At 43.4% G+C, this 21,842-nt stretch overlaps 2 protein-coding genes across 2 annotated transcripts; both read left to right on the forward strand.

Moving 5' to 3' along the window:
- The first annotated feature begins 10,609 nt into the window (after nt 1-10,609).
- Nucleotides 10,610-11,008, forward strand: LOC121493617 (60S ribosomal protein L32-like). The gene has a single exon (XM_041759639.1). The coding sequence runs from the start codon at nt 10,610-10,612 to the stop codon at nt 11,006-11,008; it is 399 nt and encodes a 132-aa protein (XP_041615573.1).
- Nucleotides 11,009-18,493: 7,485 nt separating this feature from the next.
- Nucleotides 18,494-21,491, forward strand: TCL1A (TCL1 family AKT coactivator A). The gene is made up of 3 exons (XM_041759165.1): nt 18,494-18,682; nt 20,850-21,020; nt 21,435-21,491. Exons 1-3 carry the CDS (start codon nt 18,494-18,496, stop codon nt 21,489-21,491), a joined length of 417 nt encoding a protein of 138 aa, XP_041615099.1.
- The last annotated feature ends 351 nt before the right edge of the window (nt 21,492-21,842 follow it).

The following is a 21,842-nucleotide window of genomic DNA, read 5'->3' on the forward strand; positions in this document are numbered from 1 at the left end:
GCCCACAGCCTGCAGCTGGCTTTCTGGGAAAAAGACCCAGAAGATATGGTCTGAAGGAGAACAAGGACTTCCCTCCACGTCTGTAATCAGCAGGCACTGTTACAGGTGGCATTGGCTTTCAGCCTTGAGGAATCCGAACTTTTCTGTCGCCCAAGCCAACTCTTAGTGGAGGGAGGACTTTACCACAGATAAAACTGAGTGTCTTTAGTGGCCCTGGCTCACTTGGGGACAGGCACCTGGCTCACCTGGGGACAGGCCCTGCTGGTTATTCCTGCCCTGGAGCAATGAGTGCCCCCACTCATGGGGGCAGAGGGTGCCTGAGTCCTGCAGTGGCCCCACTGGATCCCCTGCATGACCAGGGGAAAGACACTTCACCTCTGTCAGCCTCTGTTTCCTCTTCAGTAAAATGGAGATAATGATGGGGAGTTCCGCCCTGTATTTCCAGCACTGATGAAACCACGCATGAAAGTGCCTTTGCAAAAATACAAAGCAGTGTCATTCCGACTGGCTGAGACAAAGCACCCGCACAAAGCTGGTCAAAGCTCAGGGAGTGGCTATCCCAGCAGCAGCTGGAAGACAGGTGAGGCCATGAGGAGATGGGCAGGAGGAGCCCATTCTGAGGTCAAGGTGAATATATCAAAATAGGACAGACTTGGCTCCGGTCCTCAGGGGCCCACGCTCTCGAGGAATGACAAACAGCCAAATTAGCTAGCAAGCTGGTGTGTGCTCCACTGCAAATCGCTAGCAGCACCTCTTTGAGTCAGACGCTGCTCTAAATTAAGTGCATTATCATGAATTTGCTCACTTTAATTCCACAGCAATCTTGCAGGGAGGTGCTCTTATGACCCCCACTTCACAGATGAGAAAATGGGGCATCGTCCAAAGTCATAAGCTAGTAAGTGGCAGAGCTAAGATGCCACCCTTGTAACCCCTGTAGACTTATCAAAGGAAGTAGATGTTGAGTCCAATGGGTAGGAGTCTCAGCTTCAGGCCATGATCTTCTTGCCCCCTGTGCCCAGGCTTCTCTCATGGGTGTCACCCTCCTGGACACTCTTGCTTCTGCCAATGGGATTGTAGGGCAGCTCTTGACCAACAGGATGGGACCTGATGCCCCTCATTTTTTTCAAGCAGAGGGACAGTCCTAGGAAGCATTTCATAAAACGACTCAGAAGGACCAAGGGATTGAGCAAGCAGTCACTCACGGTGGTGGCCAACTCCATAACGTCTCCTGGCCTTGGGCTCTGTCCATTTCCTTTTCTCCTCTCTGGGCCCTCACTGCTCCTCTTCCTGTATTTCCCCATCACCACCAATGGCAACCCCATCCACAGAAGTTCTGGAAAGAGCCTGGTGAGGCACGCCCTGCACTCCTCCCTCCCCTTCTTTACTCTCCCGGCCTCACACACGCACCCAACCAGATAGTTTTCCTTCTGTGGTTTCCTAAGTCCTACCTTACTTCCTGTTGACTCTGCTTTATTTTCTGTTGGCTTAATTTGACTTCCTGTTGACTCTACTTCATGGTGCTTCCACTTATTTTCTGTTGACTCTACTTCCTTAATAGCTTTTCCAACAGCTCATCTGCCCCCATCCAGCTACTGGTGCTGTGCCACCATCATCCCTGCCCCGGCACGCAGCAACCACCTCAGTGGACTCCAGCACTCAGCAAGGCCGGAGCTGAACTTCGTGTCTAGCCTGCTCTGCAGCTGGAGCCTTACCCTCACTCCGACAGTGGGTGTGATGATGACACACTGGAGGCAGGGGGACAGTTTAGAAGGCTGTCACCGGCGGCCCAGGCAAGAGGTGGTAAAAATCCCAAGAAGCAGCAGACTTGGCGATGGACATTTGAGTTCACTCTCCATCTCTCGTTTCCTGGGAGTCCTGCAACTCATGACATTGCACCTCCAGGATTTCCGTGGGAGGGAGCAACCTTGAAGACTCTGACAAACCAAGCACATTTGCCACTGGGGGACTTGAGAACCCACTGTGAGCTGGCTTCTTGTCCTCAAATAAAAGTGCTGCTTCATCTCCAGGCTGGGCATGGAGCAGCCAAAGGGAATTAAATTCATAAACTGCATAACGAGCCCGGACCCACTCCAGCGCTCTGTGAATCATCCCAGCACCAGTACCCTCAGCCTCTGTGCTGATTAACAAGCAATTCCAACCTGAGGGACAGGAAGGCTGGAGTCTGCTATTTATATATTTATCATCGTCACCCACAGATACTTGGGGAGCGTCCAGGAGATGAAGTCCAGAAACCCCAAATCTAATACAGTATTTAAAAACTAATAAAGGCCAAGTAGGGCTCATCTTTTTTTTAACTATCTTTTTTTTTTTTTTTTTTTTTTTAGGCTAACCAACATAGTTAACTCTCACAACCTTCTGAGGGGCATTACTTTTTTCCATTTCACAGATGAAGAAACAGGGATTCGAAGAAGCAAAGTAATTTTACTAGGATCTTCTAGTTATGTCTGCCTTTCTCCGTGCCCACTACTCCCTGCTAAAATTCCCTTTTCATCTTTTCCTTCAAGAATTCTGCTAAGTTGGTCAGAAAGACCTCCGTGGGTAGAAAGAATATGTTAGAACCATTGATCTACTTTTCAAAGGTTTTTGTTTTGTTTTGTTTTGTTTGTTTGTTTGTTTGTTTGTTTGTCTGGAGCCAAAGAGCCTATTCTTTCTCATCCAAAGTTTGTGTGCTGTTTGAGGCCACTCCAGCACCCCTTCTTCCAGGAAGACCCCCGAGGACTACTCCTACCTCCAAGCTCCATAGCATCTAAACCTGTGACAATCCTTTGGTTCCTAATTGTCAGCATTTCATTAACTTCTCTTTCCTTAAGATCCAACACTTGATGGTCGCTTGATAACAGGGAAAGTTTTCATTCAAATATATGTAGAGCAAAATGCCAAGTATTGGGAATATGGAGCATGTTGAACGTGCACAAACTAAATACATCTGTGGAAATAGCACCCATCTCAAAAAGGAGACCATGACCAGACCCTCAACATTTCCCCAAGAGCCCCCTTCCAGTCACTATCCCTCCCTAACAAGGGTAACCACTCTCCTGACTTCTAATACTGTAGCTTAGCTTCTCCTCTTTTTGTACCTTTCATAAATGCAACTGTAAATGGAGAAATGGAGTCATGGAGGATGTACTCCTTTGAGTTTAACTTCTTCTGACCACACAATATCTGCGAGTTCATCCATGGATTATTTTCCCCCCCTCAGCCTTATGTTTGTGAGATTCATCTATTTTGTTGTGTATAACTGAAGTTTGCTCATTCTAATTGGTAACTTGTGTTCCATTATCCTAATACACCGCAATGGAATGACTACCATTCAACCACTGGCAGGTGTTTGAGTAGTTTCCAGCTTGAGTCTGTTTGAAACAGTGCTGCAGTGAACATTCTAGTACACACCTTCTGGTGGACATATGTACGTGTATCTGTTGGGTCTGTACCTAAGAATGGGATTGTTGGGTGATAGGATTACATATTTCCAGCGTTAGTAGAATTACCAGATTGCTTTCCAAGTCAATGAATTTACTAATTGTCCCAACAGGGTAGGAAGATCCAGTTGTTCACAATATTACAAGCATGTGGTATTTTCTCTCTTTTTTTCCTTTTATCTATTCTTGTAAGTATATAGTGATGCCTCATATTGGTTTCGATTTGCATTTCCCTGATGACTCACGAAGGTGAACTTATTTTCATATGTCTATTGGCCACTTGGATAACTATTCTTCAGTGAAGTCCCCATTGAAGTATTTTACCCATTTATCTATTGGGTTGCCTCTTTTTCATATTCATTTGTAGAAGTTCTTTATATATGCTGTGTTAAGGTCCTTTATCAGGGACTTTTACTGAAAATATCTGTTCCCACTTTGCGAGTTGCCTTTTCATAGTGCATCATGATAGAAAGACTTTTTAAATTTTAATATAGTCCAGATTTATTACTGTTTCCTTTATGATTAGTGATTTTATGTTCTACTTCATAAAACTGCCTACTTCAGGATCTCAAAGATTTTGTTATATTTTCCTTTAAAAGCTTTATTGTTTTACCTTTCTCATTTTTTAAAGTTTTTGTTTATTTTTTTAGTAATCTCGGCACCCAACATGGGGCTCAAACTCACAGCCCCAAGATCAAGAGTCACATGCTCTACCCACTAAAACAGCCAGGTGCCCCTATCGTTCTCACTTAAATCTCCAATCCATCTGGAAATATTTTTGGATATTGTAATGAAGTAATAATTAAGAATCATATTGGCTCATGTGTATATCTGCTTCACCCAGCACCACTGGTTGAGAAAAGCATTCTACCTCCATTGGTTGTAGTATCCTTTTTGTGGATCAGTTTCTGGACTCTCTATGCTATCTCATTCTTGGGCTTTTCTATCTTTGAATCTACCAAACTTTCTTAATTATTGTAGTTTTCTATCTGGTAGTCCTCTTGCTTTGTTCTTCTTCAAGATGGCCTTGGCTGCTCTCGGTACTTCTGGTCCCACATGAATTTTAAAATCAACTTGTCTTGTCAATTTCTGACAAAACAAAAACAAAACCAAAAAACAACTTGTTGGGATCTTGATTGGAATTTCTTTGAATGACATCTTCATGATACTGAGTGTTCTGATCCATGATACACACTATCATTCCATTTACTTAGGTTCCCTTTTATTTCTTTCTGTAATATTTTGCAGATTTTAATCCTAAATGCTCAGAATACAAGAGACAAGATGAAGTCTCTGCCCTTATGGAGCTTACATTCAAGTGGGGAGTTAAAAAAAGGATTAAGTCTGAAATCTTCAATATGAGTAATATAATAAGCTAGCAAGGTAGCTAAGTGCTGTGCAGACATGATGAATGTATTAAGTCAGAAGGATTCTATGACTTTCTCTAGCAGCACTAGAAGAGATAAAACCAATGGCAGAGGGTTATAAATTAGAATGAGGGAAAAACAGTAACTCTTTGACTTGATATTCTAGAAATACATCCCAATCTCCAAAGGTTACTGTCACAACTGGTTTGCTTGGCTTTAACAAAATATAGCAATGTTTAGATAATCCAGTGGTTAATTTTTTGGCACAGTGACCAGAAAATGAAAAAGATCTTAGTGACGCCGCTAAGCTTTAAGACAAATGGCTGTTATACAGCCCTTGTCATCCTTATCCAAGTGACATCATGCAAAATTAGACAAAAGATTAGAAAAATTAAGATACACAGAAACTGTCAGGAAGTAGTGGCTCACAGGAAGAAAAGTGAAAGCAAATAAATGCTTGGGAAGTAAATGGAACTAAAAAGGCATGGTGGGGGGTGGCGAGGGGAGTACAGTCTTTAACTATTAGGGGAAATTAGCCTGGGTGAACATTTCCAAATCATAATAAAATCAATCCCTTAACCTAATAGAGTCAGTAAGAGGTTTGTTGATTTTTACTGTCTTTACAAACTCAAGGACAGATGTCACACTCTGGAGGGAGATAATTTTTCCCTTCATAAATGATATTCCTAAGTTGTCATAAAAGAGAAGGAAAAACATTAGCTATCAAAAAAATCACATGATAGGTAATTTTTAGACCTTTGGACACTCTCCCTAAAAGAAAGTCATGTATTTCCATATAAACCCAACTTTGCAGACAATTCCAGGACCCTGATGCCTAACTTTGAATTTCAGGTTGCTATCTCCAGCTCGTTTCCCAGCAATGCAAATAAATAATGTTGCTATTTTTATTCCACTTTGCCAAAGTTAATGAACCTTCCAGGAAGCCCTCTCTGCAGTTACACCCTTTAATAATAACGTGCTTAAAATCCACGTTTATGTATCTCGTGTAATCTTGGCTGATCTTCCCAGCTCCATTTCATAGCATTTATTCAGTGCACCACCTGGTGGCCTCACCTATGGGAAACATCTAGCCTCATCTCATCTTCCACCCTTGCAGGTCTGTTTCCAGATCCCAGTGTGCCTCCTGTTCAGGTGCACCTGAGTGTTCAACTCCTACATCCCACTCCCACCCCACAACCTTGGCTAATCTGTGTTAGCCAAGGTTCTCAGATATATAGAGCCAATAGGAGATGATGATGATGATAGATAGATAGATAGATAGATAGATAGATAGATAGAGACATAGAGACATAGAGACATAGAGACATAGAGATAGATAAAGAGATTTATCTTGAGGAATTGACTCACACTGTTATGACACTAAGAGCAGCAGTTTGCAGGCTGGAGACCCAGGAAAGATAGCAACACAGTTTGAAGGCTTGAAAGCCAGAGAATCAATACTGTATGTTCTAGTCTAGATCTTAAGACCTGAAGGCAGGAGATCACTGTCTCAGCCCAAGCTGTCAGGCAGAGAGCAAATTCAACCATCATCCACTTTTTTGGTCTATTCATATCCTCAACAGATAAAATGATGCCCGTCCACCTTGAGGAGGACCATCTGCTTTACACATCTCATGCTAATCAATGTGCTCAACTCAACTCTATGCTCAATCTAATTGAGCATAGACTCAATTGCTAATCTCTTTAGGAAACATCCTACTCAAATGCTAATCTCTTTAGGAAACATCCTCAAGACACACTCAAAAATAATGTTTAAATAGCTCTCTGGGCATCCCTTGTCCCAGTCAAACTGAGACATCATGGTAACCACACACCAACCCAGTCCCACACTTACTCCTTCTGGCATTCATCCCAGGTCCTGAGTGAAGTCAAACAAGCCCCGGGTTGCCCCCCTCCCGACCTGCCACCCATTGCAAAGCCTGATGTACTTTTCAGTGATTGTCTGGGCTACCTTCTCTGAATTAATCAAAGGAAGAGCTGATTTGATGGATCACTCTCCTCTGATTGGGAAAGAAGTTTTCCTAATTTGACCAAATGGTATTTTCATGGGTTGAAGGACCTTTTTAGTTTGTTTTTTCTTTTTTGTAATGGGTGGAATGCTTGATTGAGTGGAAACACAAATGAAAGGAAAGAGAAAGAATGTAAAAATAGAATAAAAATTAAAATAAGAAGGTAGATACGGAGTAAAACCCATACCACTCATGAAGCAGTCAAGCTGTGGCTAGTACCCGAGTTCCCTTCTACTAACCCTGATTGCAGCTTCTTTATTAAATGTAAAAGTAATGTCCTTTTTTATGGAGAGGGTCTGTGACATCCCCCCTGCCCAGAGCTCCCTTGAGCAGTCTCAATTATCCAGAAGATTTCCCAGAACCAAAGAGTCAGTGAAAAGTATTCTTTGGCATTTTGGGATAATGTAATGCCTACAGGTGACAGCTCAGGTTTCTGCTCTTAGGGAAGCCTCTCAGGCCCTACTCAGAGCCCATCTGCTTTCAAAGCACACACACACAGAGTCCCAAGAAATTCCTGACTATTGACAAAGATTAAAAGCAAACATTTGCAAAGTGCAATGAAGGAAGCTGGTGGGTTTGGGGCAAGGGTAACACTGCATTCTGTGTATGTGCACATGTGTGTGTGCACCTGTGTGTATTGAGTCTTTGAAATCCCGTGTGTACTTTACATCACAGCACATCTCAGTATAAACTATCCACACTTCAAGTGCTCAATAATCACATATGAATAGGGGCTACATATTGGGTGGCACATCCATGGAAATTTACCATACGGAGGCTTCTATAAAAGTGTTCTAAGAGGAATCACTCCATCAAGAAGTGAAACCAGGAAGGAGAAAAACACATAAGAAGTAACAGTAAATAACCATTTATGAAATGTACTGCTGTCTAAGAAATGTCCAAAAGTAAATTGGAAGGTCAAGGTTGCCAGGCTTTAGCACACGTCCCCAGGGTATAAACTGCTCGGCTGGCCATTACCTCTTTGGGTTTCTGCTCTCACTTGCTTTGGCCTCTGATTTATTACTTTCTTGTCAGTTCAGTGATGCATTTAAAAAGATTTTTGAGACATGTTTCATCTAGAATTTTCATTGTTTTCTGCTGAAATATTGTTCAGACTATCTATTTCATCCTATATTTACAAAAACAGATAGCTCTTCACATCCTGTTTTTAGACTTCTCTTGGTTGCCCTAAACTTTCATTCAAAGACATTTTTTTCCATAACATAACATCTAAATTTAATCAATTTATTTATTCTCCTCTTAAAGAAAAGAACCTTGGCGGGGGGTGGGGGCACCTGTCTGGCTCAGTCCGTAGGGTGTGCAACTCTTGATCTCAGGGTCATGGATATGAATCCTATGTTGGGGGTAGAGATTACTTAATTTTTTTAAAAAGGTAAAAAGATTAAGGAAAAAAAAGAAAAGAACTTTGGAATTTACTTACATTGCTTCATTCTTTTGACCCCATCTCCACTCCATATTGATGTCTAGAATTTTATTTACGTATTTTAAGGAAAAGATGCAGAACTACTTTTAGACAATATTGTTGTTGTTATTGCTGTCGGTGATCTTCCACTGTGGCTTGTATCTCATTTATTTCTTCTGGAGTTTTTTCACTTCCTACTAAAGAGCTACCTCTGTGTACCAATATAGGGTATAGGGAGTGAGGGTTTCTCACATTTCATCTTCACATTTGGATGATAGTTTAGCTGGATATATAATTCTAGTTCAAATGAATTATGGAGGCTTTTTTATTGCAGTCAGTGAGAAATCTGTATGCATTTAACTCTCTGATCTGTTTTCTTCATTTTTGTTTACAGAATTTTTAAAGACTTTTATCCTTGATATTTTATTATAATGATGTGTTTAGATGTCTTTCCCCTTATTTATTCTGTTCTGATGACACCAATCTTCTTTAGTTCTGGGAATTTTTCAGTTACTCATTTGAACGTAGAATCAATCTATTCTTCTGACATAGATCCTGGTAAGTGTACATTCATCCTCCACATCTCTTAACTTCACAATGTCTACCTTTCTACTCATCTCTGGCACATTTAGAAGAGTCCCAGATAATATTCCAGGTTTCCAGGATATTCAACATATCTACTAAGTCTTTTGTCTCAACAATTGTATTATTTTTTTCCAAGATGTTGGGATGAGCAGAACTTCTATTGAACATGTTTTTCCAACTTTCCAGGGATAAGAAGTTTAGATGGGTGTCCAGTGAGTAGGAATTCTCTACTTATTTATGGACTCACTGTTCCTCCCTCTACTGCTATCCCTCCAGGGCACTGCCCCAACCCCTATCCTGATTATATTTTCCCCAGAGATTAGATGTCATTTCCCCCTCAACCAGGGGTGATGGGTGTGGGGGTGAGTGGGGGGAGTTCTTCACATCAGCTAGAAAAATGCTCACAAATGCTTGTGCTGTAAAATTCTAGCTAATCCTTTTGTGAAGAGCCACCAGTTCATTCCCACTCTCTCCTCCCACTAGTAATAACTATCTCTGGGCATGGGAATTCCCATCTTGTTACTCCACCTCATTTAGATGGTACTGCCTTGCAAGCATGCTACCCTGCTCTTTTTCCTTTGGTTGAAAAAAAAAAAGAAAACAATAAAACAAGCGAAAAAAAAGAGAGAGAGAGAGAATGAAAGATCATATTTGAAGAAATAATAGCTAAGGACTTCCTAGCTCTAAAGAAAAACCAACTAAGTCTCATGTGCCAGAACTGAGGCATGTGGCCATTCCAAACCAAGCACTGTCTTAGAGAAATCAGGATATATCCATTAGCTGGGTCATCTTTATTATCAGTTACATACAAAGGTTAGAGGTAGAGTAAGTGAGGGTTCTGCAGCAAGAAAGAAAAGTAGGGTAGGCTACTTGCAGAATGTGCTTCACCACAGATGTAGATAATTTCAATAGAAGAGGTACCCGACACCCTTCAACATATACAGTAAAGAGCTTAAGAACTAAGAAATGTAGGATCTTTTCAAATCGGTAAAGCAAATCTACCCAAACTTTCATTTGACATCCTGATTACTGGCTAAACTTTAGAAGAGTTTTATTAAAGACAGGAACAAGAAAGAAATGCCTGCCATCACCCACTTCTATTATTTAACATATTTTAACAAACACTAAAAGTTAATGAGAAAAAAAGAATTAGAGACACACAGAGAGGAATAGACATACATGGGATAGCAGCATAAGGATTGGAAAGGAGGGATGAAAAAACCTATTACTTGCAGATAAACCAACCAACAAAACTAATAAGAGTTTAGCAAGGCTGCCACAGGCAAAGTCAACATCAAAATTTTATGCTGGAAAGTATCATTAAAACATACTATTCACAAAAGCAACAAAGGTAGAAAATACCCAGAAGTTTAAGATAAACAGCATATGTTAACACTTTATGGGGGCTATCATAAAATGTTATTAAATAATAGAAGAGGTTTACCTCAACTGTACAAATTCAATGAAATGAAATTCCAATAGAAATCCCAAAAGTTTTAAGAAAAAAATCAGAGATACAAAAGTACAATTTTGAAAAAGAACAAAGAAGGAGGACCTATTCCATCAAGTATTTCAAGTTCAAATTCATAACCTTTTTCAGTGTGGTTTTACTATAGTAACAGGTAAATAGAACAGAAGAAAGCCCAGAAACAGACTCGTATCTACATGGGAACTTCATATTCAATATTGGCAGTGTCAAAAATCTTGTGTAAACTCTTCCTCCGCGCTGCCTGTTGGGGTGGCAGCCATCGATTGCTGGGCATCATGGCCACCCTCAGACCTCTGGTGAATCCCAAGATCATTAAAAAGAGGACCAAGAAGTTCATCCAGCACCAGTCAGACCAATATGTCAAAATTAAGCACAACTGGTGGAAACCCAGAGGCATTGACAATAGGGTACACAGAAGATTCAAGGGCCCGATCTTGATGCCCAACATTGGTTACAGAAGCAACAAGAAAACAAAGCACATGCTGCCCAGTGGCTTCTGGAAGTTCCTAGTCCACAACTTCAAGGAGCTTGAAGTGCTGCTGATGTGCAGCAAATCTTATTATGCAGAGATTGCTCACAATGTATCCTCCAAGAACCACAAAGCCATTGTGGAAAGAGCAGCCCAGCTGGCCATCAGAGTCACCAATCCCAATGCCAGGCTGTGTAGCGAGTAAAATGAATAGACAGCTTATGTGTGTGTTATATTTGTGTTAATAAAACCATAAAACTACAAAAAAAAGAAATCTTGTGTAAGGAAAAATTATTCAGTATTGTTTAGGAAATTGGTTAAATATTTGGAAAAATTTCATGCAACTAGATTATGACCCTAGTATACAAAATATACATCTCAGTATATAGTATATAATATTTGTATACTTCATATATAAAAATAAGTTCCACATGATACTGATAGAATCCTTTTAAAAATATCCTGAAATTGATATTAGCAAACTAAATCCAACAATATATTTTTAAAAAATCATTCACCATGATCAAATGGGATTTATTCCTAGGATGCAAGGGTGGTTCAATATTTGCAAATCAATTAATGTGATACATCACATCAAGAGAAAGGATTAAAACTATATGATCATTTCGGTAGATGCAGAAAAAGCATTTGACGAAGTACAATATCCATTCATGATAAAAAAAAATCCTCAACAAAGTAGGTTTAGAGGGAACATACCTCAACATAATAAAGGCCTTACTTGACAACCCCACAGCTAACATTCAATGGTAAAAAACAGAGAGCTTTTCCCCTTAACTCAGGAACAAGACAAGGATGTCCACTCTCACCACTTTTATGCAACATAGTACTAGAAGTCCTAGCCACAGCAACCAGACAACAAAAAGAAATAAAAGGCATCCAAATTAGGAAGGAAGATGTAAAACTTATTTGCAGATGACATGAGACTATATACAGAAAAGCCTAAAGATTCCATCAAAAAAGAAAAAAAACTATTAGAACTGATAAACAAATTCAGTAATGTCATAGGATACAAAATCAATGTATAGAAATCATTGCATTGCTATACACTAATAATAAAATAGCAAAAAGAGAGATTAGGAAAACAGTCTCCTTTACTATTGCACCAAAAATACCTAGAAGTAAACTTAACAAAGGAAGTGAAATATCTCTACTCTGAAAACTATAAAAGATTGATGAAAGTGGGACACTGGGTGGCTCAAAGTTTGATCATCTGCCTTTGGCTCAGGGTGTGATCCCAGAGTCCCAGGAGCAAGTCCCACTTTGGGCTTCCTGCATGGAGCCTGCTTCTCCCTTTGCCTATGTCTCTGCCTCTGCCTCTCTCTCTCTCTCATGAATAAATAAATAAAATCCACCCCCCAAAAAAACCCCAAAAAAGATTGATGAAAGAAACTGAAGAGGACACAAACAAATGGAAACATATTCCATACTCATGTACTAGGAGAAAAAGTATTGATAAAAATATCCATGCTACACAAAGCAATCTATACATTTATTGCAATGCCTATTAAACTGTCAACAGTATTTTTCACAGGACTAAAACAAACAATCCTAAAATTTGTATGGAACCACAAAAGACCCCAAATAGCCAAAGCAGTCCTGAAAAAAGAAAAACAAAACTGGAAGTATCACAATACCAGATTTCAAAATATACTACAAAGCTATATTATCAAAACAGCATGGTATAGGCATAAAAAGTAGACACATAGATCAAAATAATAGAATTGAAAATCTAGAAATAAACTCATGAGTATATGATCAATTAATCTTCTACGAAGGAGGTAAGGCTATCCTATGGGGAAAAGATAGTCTCTTCAACAAAAGATGCTGGGGAAAAATGAAGAGCTATGTGGGAAAAAATAAAACTGGGTCACTTTCTTACACCATACAAAAGAATAAACTCAAAATGGACTAATGACCTAAATGTAAGACCTGAAACCATAAACATCCTAGAAGAGAGCATAGGCAGTAATCTCTCTGACATCAGCCATAGCAATATCTTTCTAGATATGTCTCCTGAGGCAAGGGAAACAAAATTGAAAATAAGCTATTGGGACTACATCAAAATAAAAAGTCTACACAGCATAGGAAACAATCAACAAACTAAAAGACAACCTACTGATGGGAGAAACACTTGCAAGTGACATATCTAATAAAGGATTGGTATCCAAAATATATAGAGAACTGATACAGCTCAACATACATAAAAAAAAACAAATAATCCAAATAAAAATGGGCAGAAGACATGAACAGACATTTCTCCAAAGCAGACAGTCAAATGGCCAATAGAAACATGAAAAGATGCTCAACATACTCATCATCAGGGAAATGCAAACCAAAACCATAATGAGATATCACCTCACACCTGTCAGAACGGCTGAAGTTGGGGATCCCTGGGTGGCGCAGCGGTTTGGCGCCTGCCTTTGGCCCAGGGCGCGATCCTGGAGACACGGGATCGAATCCCACGTCGGGCTCCCGGTGCATGGAGCCTGCTTCTCCCTCTGCCTGTGTCTCTGCCTCTCTCTCTCTCTCTGTGACTATCATAAGTAAATAAAAATTAAAAAAAAAAAAAAAGAACGGCTGAAGTCAAAAACACAAGAAACAAGTGTTGGCAAGTGTGCGGAGAAAAAAGAACCTCATGTATTATTGGTGGGAAGGCAAACTGATGCCTTACTGTGGAAAACAGTAAGTAGGCTCCTCAAAAAAATTAAAGAATTACTATATGATCTAGTAATCGCACTATGGGGTATTTACCCAAAGAATAAGAAAAGACTGATTTGAAAAAATACATGCACCCCAATGCTTATTGCAGCATTATTTACAACAGCCAAAGTATGGAAGCAGCCCAAATGTCCACAGGTAAATGAAAGGATAAAGATATGGTGTATATACACAATGGAATTTTACTCAGCCATAAAAAAGAATAAAATCTTGCAGTTTGTGAAAACATGGTTGAAACTAGAGGGTATAATGCTAAGTGAAATATGCAGTTATAGAAAGACAAATACAATATGATTATACTCATACGTGGAATTTAAGAAACAAAACAAAGAAACAAAGAGACAAGCAGACTCTCAACTCTAGAGAACAAACTGATGTTTACCAGAGGACGGGGTGGGCAGGGTGATGGGTGAAATAGGTGATGGAGATGAAGAGTCCACTTATTGTGATGAGCACTGAGTAATGTATGGAACTGTTGAATCGCTATATTTTACATTTGAAACTAATATAACACTTATACAGAAATTAAAAACATATATAAATCTAAAAAATAAAGAGACCCATTAATAATTTCAAAATATTGAAAATACAATTAGCATATGACCCAGCAATCCTACTTGTAGGTATTCATCTGAAGGAAATAATAATATTCTTGGGAAAAAAATAAAATATCCTAAAATTGAAAAGCTAGGTCAAGAGCTATCATATAAATGGTATAAAGGACATTTTATGTGTGGAAGCTGAAAGTAGTACCTAGTTAATCTACTTAGTTTATATCTGTGAGATGGATGAAGATTATGAGCCAGTTTTCTGAAAGGAATAAAGAGATGTGAAATATTTTTCTGAGGTCAAGTGAATGCAACGGAATTAAATTATAGAAGAATTGAGGGTGGAAGAACCAGAAACAAACCAGTATGTAGGACCAGCAATACTGTGGGCATAATACCCAAGGTATGAAATAATCCCAGGGTTGGGAAATATTTCTGATACAAATTGAGGTAAACTTTAACTCATCAGGGCAAGTTGATGCCTCATTTCTAGCTCAAAGTGTCTATTGCAATTCTACTACATGCTGCTCAGGCCCCCAACTTGTCAGCATCAACTATTTGGTGCATGTTGAGTCGGGGCTATGGGTATCCTTTGCATTTTTGTATTGGGGTTAATACAAGGCCTTGCTACTTAGAGGTGGTTCCCAGACAATCAGCTTCAGGCTCAACTTGGACCTTGTTAGAAATGCCGAGTCTCAACCCAATCCTACTGAATTAGAATCATCTTAACAAGATCCCCATACACACTGAAAAGTTTGAAAAATGTTTAAAACATAAAGAAAATTCTGTAAAGTTTGAAGAGAGAGATAGTAGCCATGCAATAGGCAAGGCAATGACCAGTCTCTGAGCTCCACTTGGAATATACTTGTCCCACACTCCCCATCAATCCACAGATAAAATTTCATCCCTTGGGGAAAAGGCCATAACATCCTTTTCCCCCTGGGATCACTTGATCATCAGGTTTAATTATCAAAAACGTGATTCAGATGTCGGAACAAACAAAATCCACTCTAGGTGACTAGCACGGATGTCTTAACATCTACATATCAGGGCATAGAGAGAGAAGTCAAGTGTGTGCTTGGGTGAAGTTTGCAATGAGGATTGATGGTAGAAAGAAGAGCTTTAACATTTTCAGGGTTATCTAGTTTTATAATTCTTGTTTGCACCTTAAAAACAGTCACTCAAATCTCAGAGAAGCGGTTCTCAATCCTGACTGCACATTAGAATCACCTGAAAAATCCTTTGAAAAAAAAAGAAAAGAAAAGAAGAAAGGACACCAAAGCCTCAGTATCAGAGATTCTGGGCTAAATGGTCTGGAGTGCAGTCCAGGCACAGGTAATTTATAAAAGCTTCCCAGGTGATTCTAATAAGCAGCGATGGTTGCAATCTACTATCTTAGTGGTTTGGGATGATTCATCGTGAGGCCCACAGGCCTGGACACCTATGGAGCCCTAAGCAGTTTCTTTACAGCTTGCTGGTCATTGCCAATGGTTAGGATGACACTGATGACCAGGGTTTTAGGAGGAAAACGCTTTATATATTAGAAGTGATGTTGACAGAAAATAAGAGAGCCTAAAATTAAATGATGCAGAGACACATATCCAAGGTATGTGTCAGAGAAATCTAGAGGGAAGTGCTAGAATGAGGCTGACACCCATCATCTCTCCCCTTGTTCCTCCCCATGTAGACCAGTGCTTAACATGCCCACCAGTTCTCTGGGGATCTTGTTGCAATGCAGATTCTGACCCAGTTGATCTGGGGGAAGGCTTGAGACTTAGCTGGACAGACTTAGCTACAAGTGGTCATGACTCACCCTCAAGGCTCTTCCGTGGGACTCAACCAAGAAGATGTCCTCCATCCTCCTGAAGAACGAATTCCATTGCGGTCCTTCATATGCAGAACCACTCTGCCCAAAGCCATTCTTAACCTCCCACTAGACAACTTTATCAGAGGATCAGGGACCATTGAGTTAGAATGGACTTCAAGGGTACCTAGTGTGGCCCGTTCATTACACAAGTGTGACAATGAGGTCAAGGGGGGAAAGGAGCTCCCAAGTTCACAGATGATAGAGGCAGAGCTGAAACTGGATGTAAAGCCAGAACATGAAGGCATCAGTTAAGGATTCTATGTATTTTTTTTTTAATCAAAATAATTGCTTTGTGTTACTATCTAAATGAAACACCACTTGATTGTCCTCAGGGCGCTTGTAGACGGGTAAAGGAAAGAGCCAGAAAGGAGTATATGACTCTAAAGCTAGGTCCAGGGGATCCCTGGGTGGCTCAGCGGTTTAGCACCTGCCTTCAGCCCAGGGCATGATCCTGGAGACCCGGGGTCGAGTCCCCACATCGGGTTCCCTGCATGGAGCCTGCTTCTGCCTCTGCCTGTGTCTCTGCCTCTCTCTCTCTCTCTCTCTCTCTCTCTCATGAAAAAATAAAATCTTAAAAAAAAAATCTTTAAAGCTAGGTCCAATGACGTCTGACCCCTAAAATGGGGTAGATTTTATGCTGGAGAGCTTGCCTGTCCATTAGACCACACAGAAGCTATTCCTTTCTCATGGATTTCCATAAAGAAGACCCAAGGTCCCCACCCCCCTTCCCCCGATGCTGCCCCATGAACTCCTCAGTCATCTTGTGCCACTTTCCTGTTTGGAATCCCCTCTCAGGTGATTCTCTAAATCCTACACAAGAATGATGTACACTCTTGCTCAATATTAAGAAGCTCTCGTGCAACGCTGAAGACATATATTGTTCTTTCAAAGGACTCTGGGGGGTGTAAGGATCATATGTATTCCCAGAACATTCAGAAGGATATTCAGGCAAAGGAGTGTGATTCTTGCTCTGTTACTTGTTACTATTGTGGCCTCTCTGAAGAGCAGAAGGAGTGGTAATGAAATCGGCAGACCCCAAAAATCGGCCTTCTGGGTCCTGGCATCCTCAATGTGGCTGGGTCAGTGGCCACGCGGCTCCTAGCTACCTCCTTCCCTTGCCACACTGTCTAAGCCAGACTTGTTACCACCGTTTCTGACCTCAAAGCTCAGGACAGGGCTGAGATTCCCCCCCCATTACCATACTATCTTGCTCCCAGTGGCTACCTGGGTCTGGAATTAAGAACCAACCACAGGGAAATCACTCTGAATGCCACGAGTCTGAATATGAAATACCAGCACCACCAGAGGCTGCTCCGGGAAGGAGGTTTGCTGGGCTCCCGTCTGCCTCCTCCACTCCACCTTGGCTTGGGTTTTGTCTCTTATTTTTGTGTTCCTGGTAAATCCAATTATATATTTATCTCCATTACTGTAGGCCACCTCAGCACTTTCTTGGGAATTAGGTTGTCTGGAGTGGGCAGAGCAGCACATACATACCTTTGCTGTCAGGGGATCAGGGTTAATTAAGCTCATTTTCATTTCTGTGATATTTCGAAAGATCACAGAGTATTTTCTTAGTGCCTGGGCAGAGAGTCAGGAAGGAGCTGGAAGGTGAAGCACCACACTGCAGCCAGGGGTGATGCTTGAGCAACGAGGCCGGGCCTCGCTTTACAAGTTTCTCATTGTACTTTATTTTCTTAATTGCCTTAATGGGCATGCGGTGTACTGCAAACTGAAGTGACATTGTTTTCCTTGTTTGCTGTAATTCACAGAGAGCCGGTTTGATCATACAACCCAGGGACTTTTCAATTCCATTGATCTTGGGGCGGAGAGAAGGGATTCTTTTCAAGCATTCATTTTGAAGGATGTGCTCAGCAATGAATTCAAAGCCTATAAAGGGGGAAAAAAAACCCATGTTTCTTCACCACCGTGTTTCACAATAGCTATTAGATGACCACACCATCATCAAAGCCGTGGAAAATGTTTGCGGAGCGGGGGTGGGGGTGAGTGGGGTGTCGGGGCTTCAAGAGTAGCACTTGGCCAAGGAGACCGAGTCGGACACCCCATCCAGAGGCTGAAGGGGATGCTTGAGCCTGGGAGGGTCCAGGCTTCGTTCAGGCTCGCATGACCCGGGAAGATGTGCAGGGGGGCCCGGCTCTGGGTTGCCTGGCATCGACTGTGAGTTCCCAGCAGCGGCCTGGCGTCCCTGGTCTCGAGTGGGACTTGAGCAGCCACACACACGCAGTGGCGGGCTCGGACAGTGGGGTCTGGGCGCCCCGGAGGGCGGAGAGGCCTTTGGCACGGACAAGGGGGTGGCTCCCCAGCAGCAGCGGGGCGCGGGGAGGGGGGACAGCCGCGAGCCTAGGCCCGGCCAGGGCGCCCGCTGCAGGCCCAGCTCCAGGCCCGCCCCGGGGGCCCGCCCCGCCCCCGCCCCCGCCCGGCCCCTCCCACCCCGCCGCCCGGGGGCGCCCGCGCGCACCGCGACCCCGCGCGCCCCAGCCGCGCTGCAGAGGCTCCCGCGCCCGTGCCCCGGGGCGCCATGGGCGAGCTCCCGTTCTTCAGGGCGCACGCGGCCTTGCACCCGGACCACCTGTGGATCTGGGAGACGTCCGTGTACGTGGACGAGAACCAGCGCACCTGGCTGCCCGTAACCATCGAGGTACAGCCGCCCGGGGCAGGCCGGGTGCGCGGCGTGGGCATCCGGGGTGGGACCACCTGCCCCGACTCCGTGGGGGGGGGGGGGCAGCGGAGCCTGCTTCACCCGGAACGCGGCGGTGCAGAAGCAGAATTAGGAACAAAGGTAAAAAAATATCACGGTAGCTCTGCAGGACGTGAGAGGCCTGGAATCCCAGGACCCCACCACCGTGTCTCTTGGCGTTTAAAATCTCTGGTTGGGGCACAGGACACCAAGACCACAAAGCGGAGGGTTTTGCATTGTCATCATAGATCCTGCGTGAAACATACCCCCTAGCCCAATGTGGGGCAGGCTTTGTGCCCATGTGATTGAAAGGACCTGTTTTCTTAATATGTAAAGTTTTTTTTTTTTTTTAAGATTTTATTTATTTATTCACAAAAGACAGAGAGAGAGAGGCAGAGGGAGAAGCAGGCTCCATGCAGGGAGCCCGACGTGGGACTCGATCCAGGGTTTCCAGGATCACACCCAGGGCTGCAGGCCGTGCTAAACTGCTGAGCCACCGGGGCTGCCCTTAATATGTAAAGATTGACTTAAAACCAATAAGAGGGGATCCCTGGGTGGCTCAGAGGTTTAGCGCCTGCCTTTGGCCTGGGTCCTGGAGACCCGGGATCGAATCCCATGTCAGGCTCCCGGTGCATGGAGCCTGCTTCTCCCTCTGCCTGTGTCTCTGCCTCTCTCTCTCTCTCTGTGTGACTATCATAAATAAATTTTTTAAAAAAATTTAAAAAAAACTAATAAGAAAAAAAAATGAACGTGCAGACTAAAAGTGGTCTAGAGGCTCTAGAAAACTATAAACAAACACAGCAAGAATGGTGATTTCCACTGATATCTTGCAGGATGATCTGAATTATTTAACGATTCTAATGTATTTCATAGATGGGAAATTAAAAACAAAAAACCAAAAAACAAATTAAAAACAAAAAACAAAAAATGATTTCCACTTTGGAAAAGTAGTTCTTGAGCAGACACGAATGCCTAGTTTATAGACCCAGCCTGCTTTCCAGGCTATGAGGTTTTGTGGGGAATGTGATAAAATCCTGCTACTCGGCAAGCTGAACAATAAAATAATTGAAGCTGGTGGTAAGCTGTGTAAGGATGAGAGGCAGTAACGAGTGGCGTGGGGTCTACAGGCAAGACCCCGTCATAGAATTAATTTGCATTTGTTTGTCATGCTTTTGTCCAATCATTTTATTTGAAACTTTTGTAAGTCTCACTTTTAGATTTGCGGGCCTCATGTGTATTTCATAGAGCTGGATTTTGCAGAAATTTGTCCCTGTAGATAAACAGTTGTGCAGAAACCTATCTAAGGAAGGGTGTGAGCTGCGTGTAGATCTCAGCGAGAATGTTCCAGGCAGAGGACCACAGATGCAAGAGATTACAGGGGATGTGGCATGTCCTGGAAAGAGCAAGAAGGCCTTTGTGGGAGGTGGAGGAACAGGGTGGGAGGTGGAGGACTGAAGAGATGAGGGAGGCACGGGCCCACATTAGTGGGTCTGTGGACCATGGTAAAGGCTGCAGTTTCTTCTGCCCACAATGAGAAGCCACTGGAGGGTGTCAAACAGGAGGTGACATGGTTTTTAGACGCACACCCTGGCTGCTGTGCTGTGAGCTGATCGTGGGGCACATGACCAACGAGGTGGCAGGTTAGCTTACTGCAGTAGAGGGGCATTGGTGGAGATGGGGAAAAGTGGTCTCTCACCTGATTGTGGGTGCTGGGGAAATTTGTTTCAATGGGGCATTTGTGGGCGCCTGGCTGGCTCAGTCGGTGGGGCAAGCGACTCCTGATCTCATCCTGATCTCAGGGTTGTGGGTTCAAGCCCCGTGTTGGGTATAGAGATTACTTAAAAAAAATTTTTTTTTAATGAATAAATAAAAGGGGCTGGGCTCTGTGACAAAATAAAGAAGAATCAAAGAAACTGCAGCTAAGGAAGCTCAGGGACGAATGTTCAGTTTGTCAGGAAGACGTGGGCCTGGTGTGGCCCCGTCTGGGTGTCTAGACTCATGTGAGTGCCGGTCATCTCCGCCTGGCCCGATGCCTGAGAGGGGCATGCATGGTGCAAGGGGTGAAGTTGCTGGGAAGAGTGATCGCCAGCATTTTAGATGTCAGCTGGGCCGTGAGGGTGGCAGGAAGGACCCTGGGTATTTGTGTGCTGGGGAGCCTGGGCCCTGAAGGCACGCCCTGGTCTTCCCTTCCCTTCAGACGGAGAGCAGCCTCCAGGTACTCATGCGTCAGGAAGATGTCCCCCTAGGGGAGGCCACGTGCCCCAGCCTGCTAGCCCCATGCCTGCTGCCTTCCATGTGGCAGCTCTACCCTGGAAGAAGATACCGAGGCTCAGACTCCAGTTTCTGGCGCATAGTGTACCACATTGAGGCAAGTGTGTCCTCCTCCTGGACACCGTCGAGTCATCTTGGGTGGGCCTGTCCTGTCCTCCTCGCCCCCCCCGGCCCCCATGTCTGGCCTCTGAGGTCAATCCATTCCCTCCATCTCTCACCAAAAGCTAAACAAGTGGAAGGAGTTTACAACTGCAGGTTTTTCAAGGATTGGACTGGGGAGACATCAGAAGACATTGACTGGGCCACCCTCTGAGGTCTAAGCCGCAGGGAGGCCTCTCGGATGGGCAGTCAGGGGGTGAAGGCTGGTGGGAAGAGGGGCTCCTCGAATCCCCCGCCCCCAGGCAGGTTCCTGCCTGCTGCTCCGAGCTCCTGGAAGGCCCAGGAGGCAGGAATAGAAGGATGGAAGGAGACTTCCTAGGGCCCGGGCCTCTCACCCGCTTCTCCCGTGCAGCTCAGTGGCATGGAGGATATGCTCCTGGAGCAGCTGCCAGACCTGGAGGACGAGTGACCAGGTGAGTACCTTCAGGGCCCAGCGCCTGTTGGTCCAGAGTGCCCAGGTCGGGATGAAGGACCACCCTTCTCTCATGAAGGCAGTGCTGACTCCCACCCCGACGGAACTGTCCTCTGAGGGTCTCAGGGTCCCTGCTCTCCCCATTACCACCCTGGGGGCTAGTCAGTTGTCCGCAGCCCCCTTCCCCGCAGGGGTGCACGTCTGTACAGCGCCTCGCACATTATGGGTGCTCCCACTTGATCATCACCTCGACTGAGCTGGGAATTACTCGATTTCCAAGGTTACAAAAACGAGCCTCGAGGAAGCACCATAACTGGGGCAGGTCACAGAGCCGGGTTCCCAATCCCA

Source organism: Vulpes lagopus, chromosome 6, assembly GCF_018345385.1.
Source record: "Vulpes lagopus strain Blue_001 chromosome 6, ASM1834538v1, whole genome shotgun sequence".
Taxonomy (NCBI): Eukaryota; Metazoa; Chordata; class Mammalia; order Carnivora; family Canidae; genus Vulpes; species Vulpes lagopus.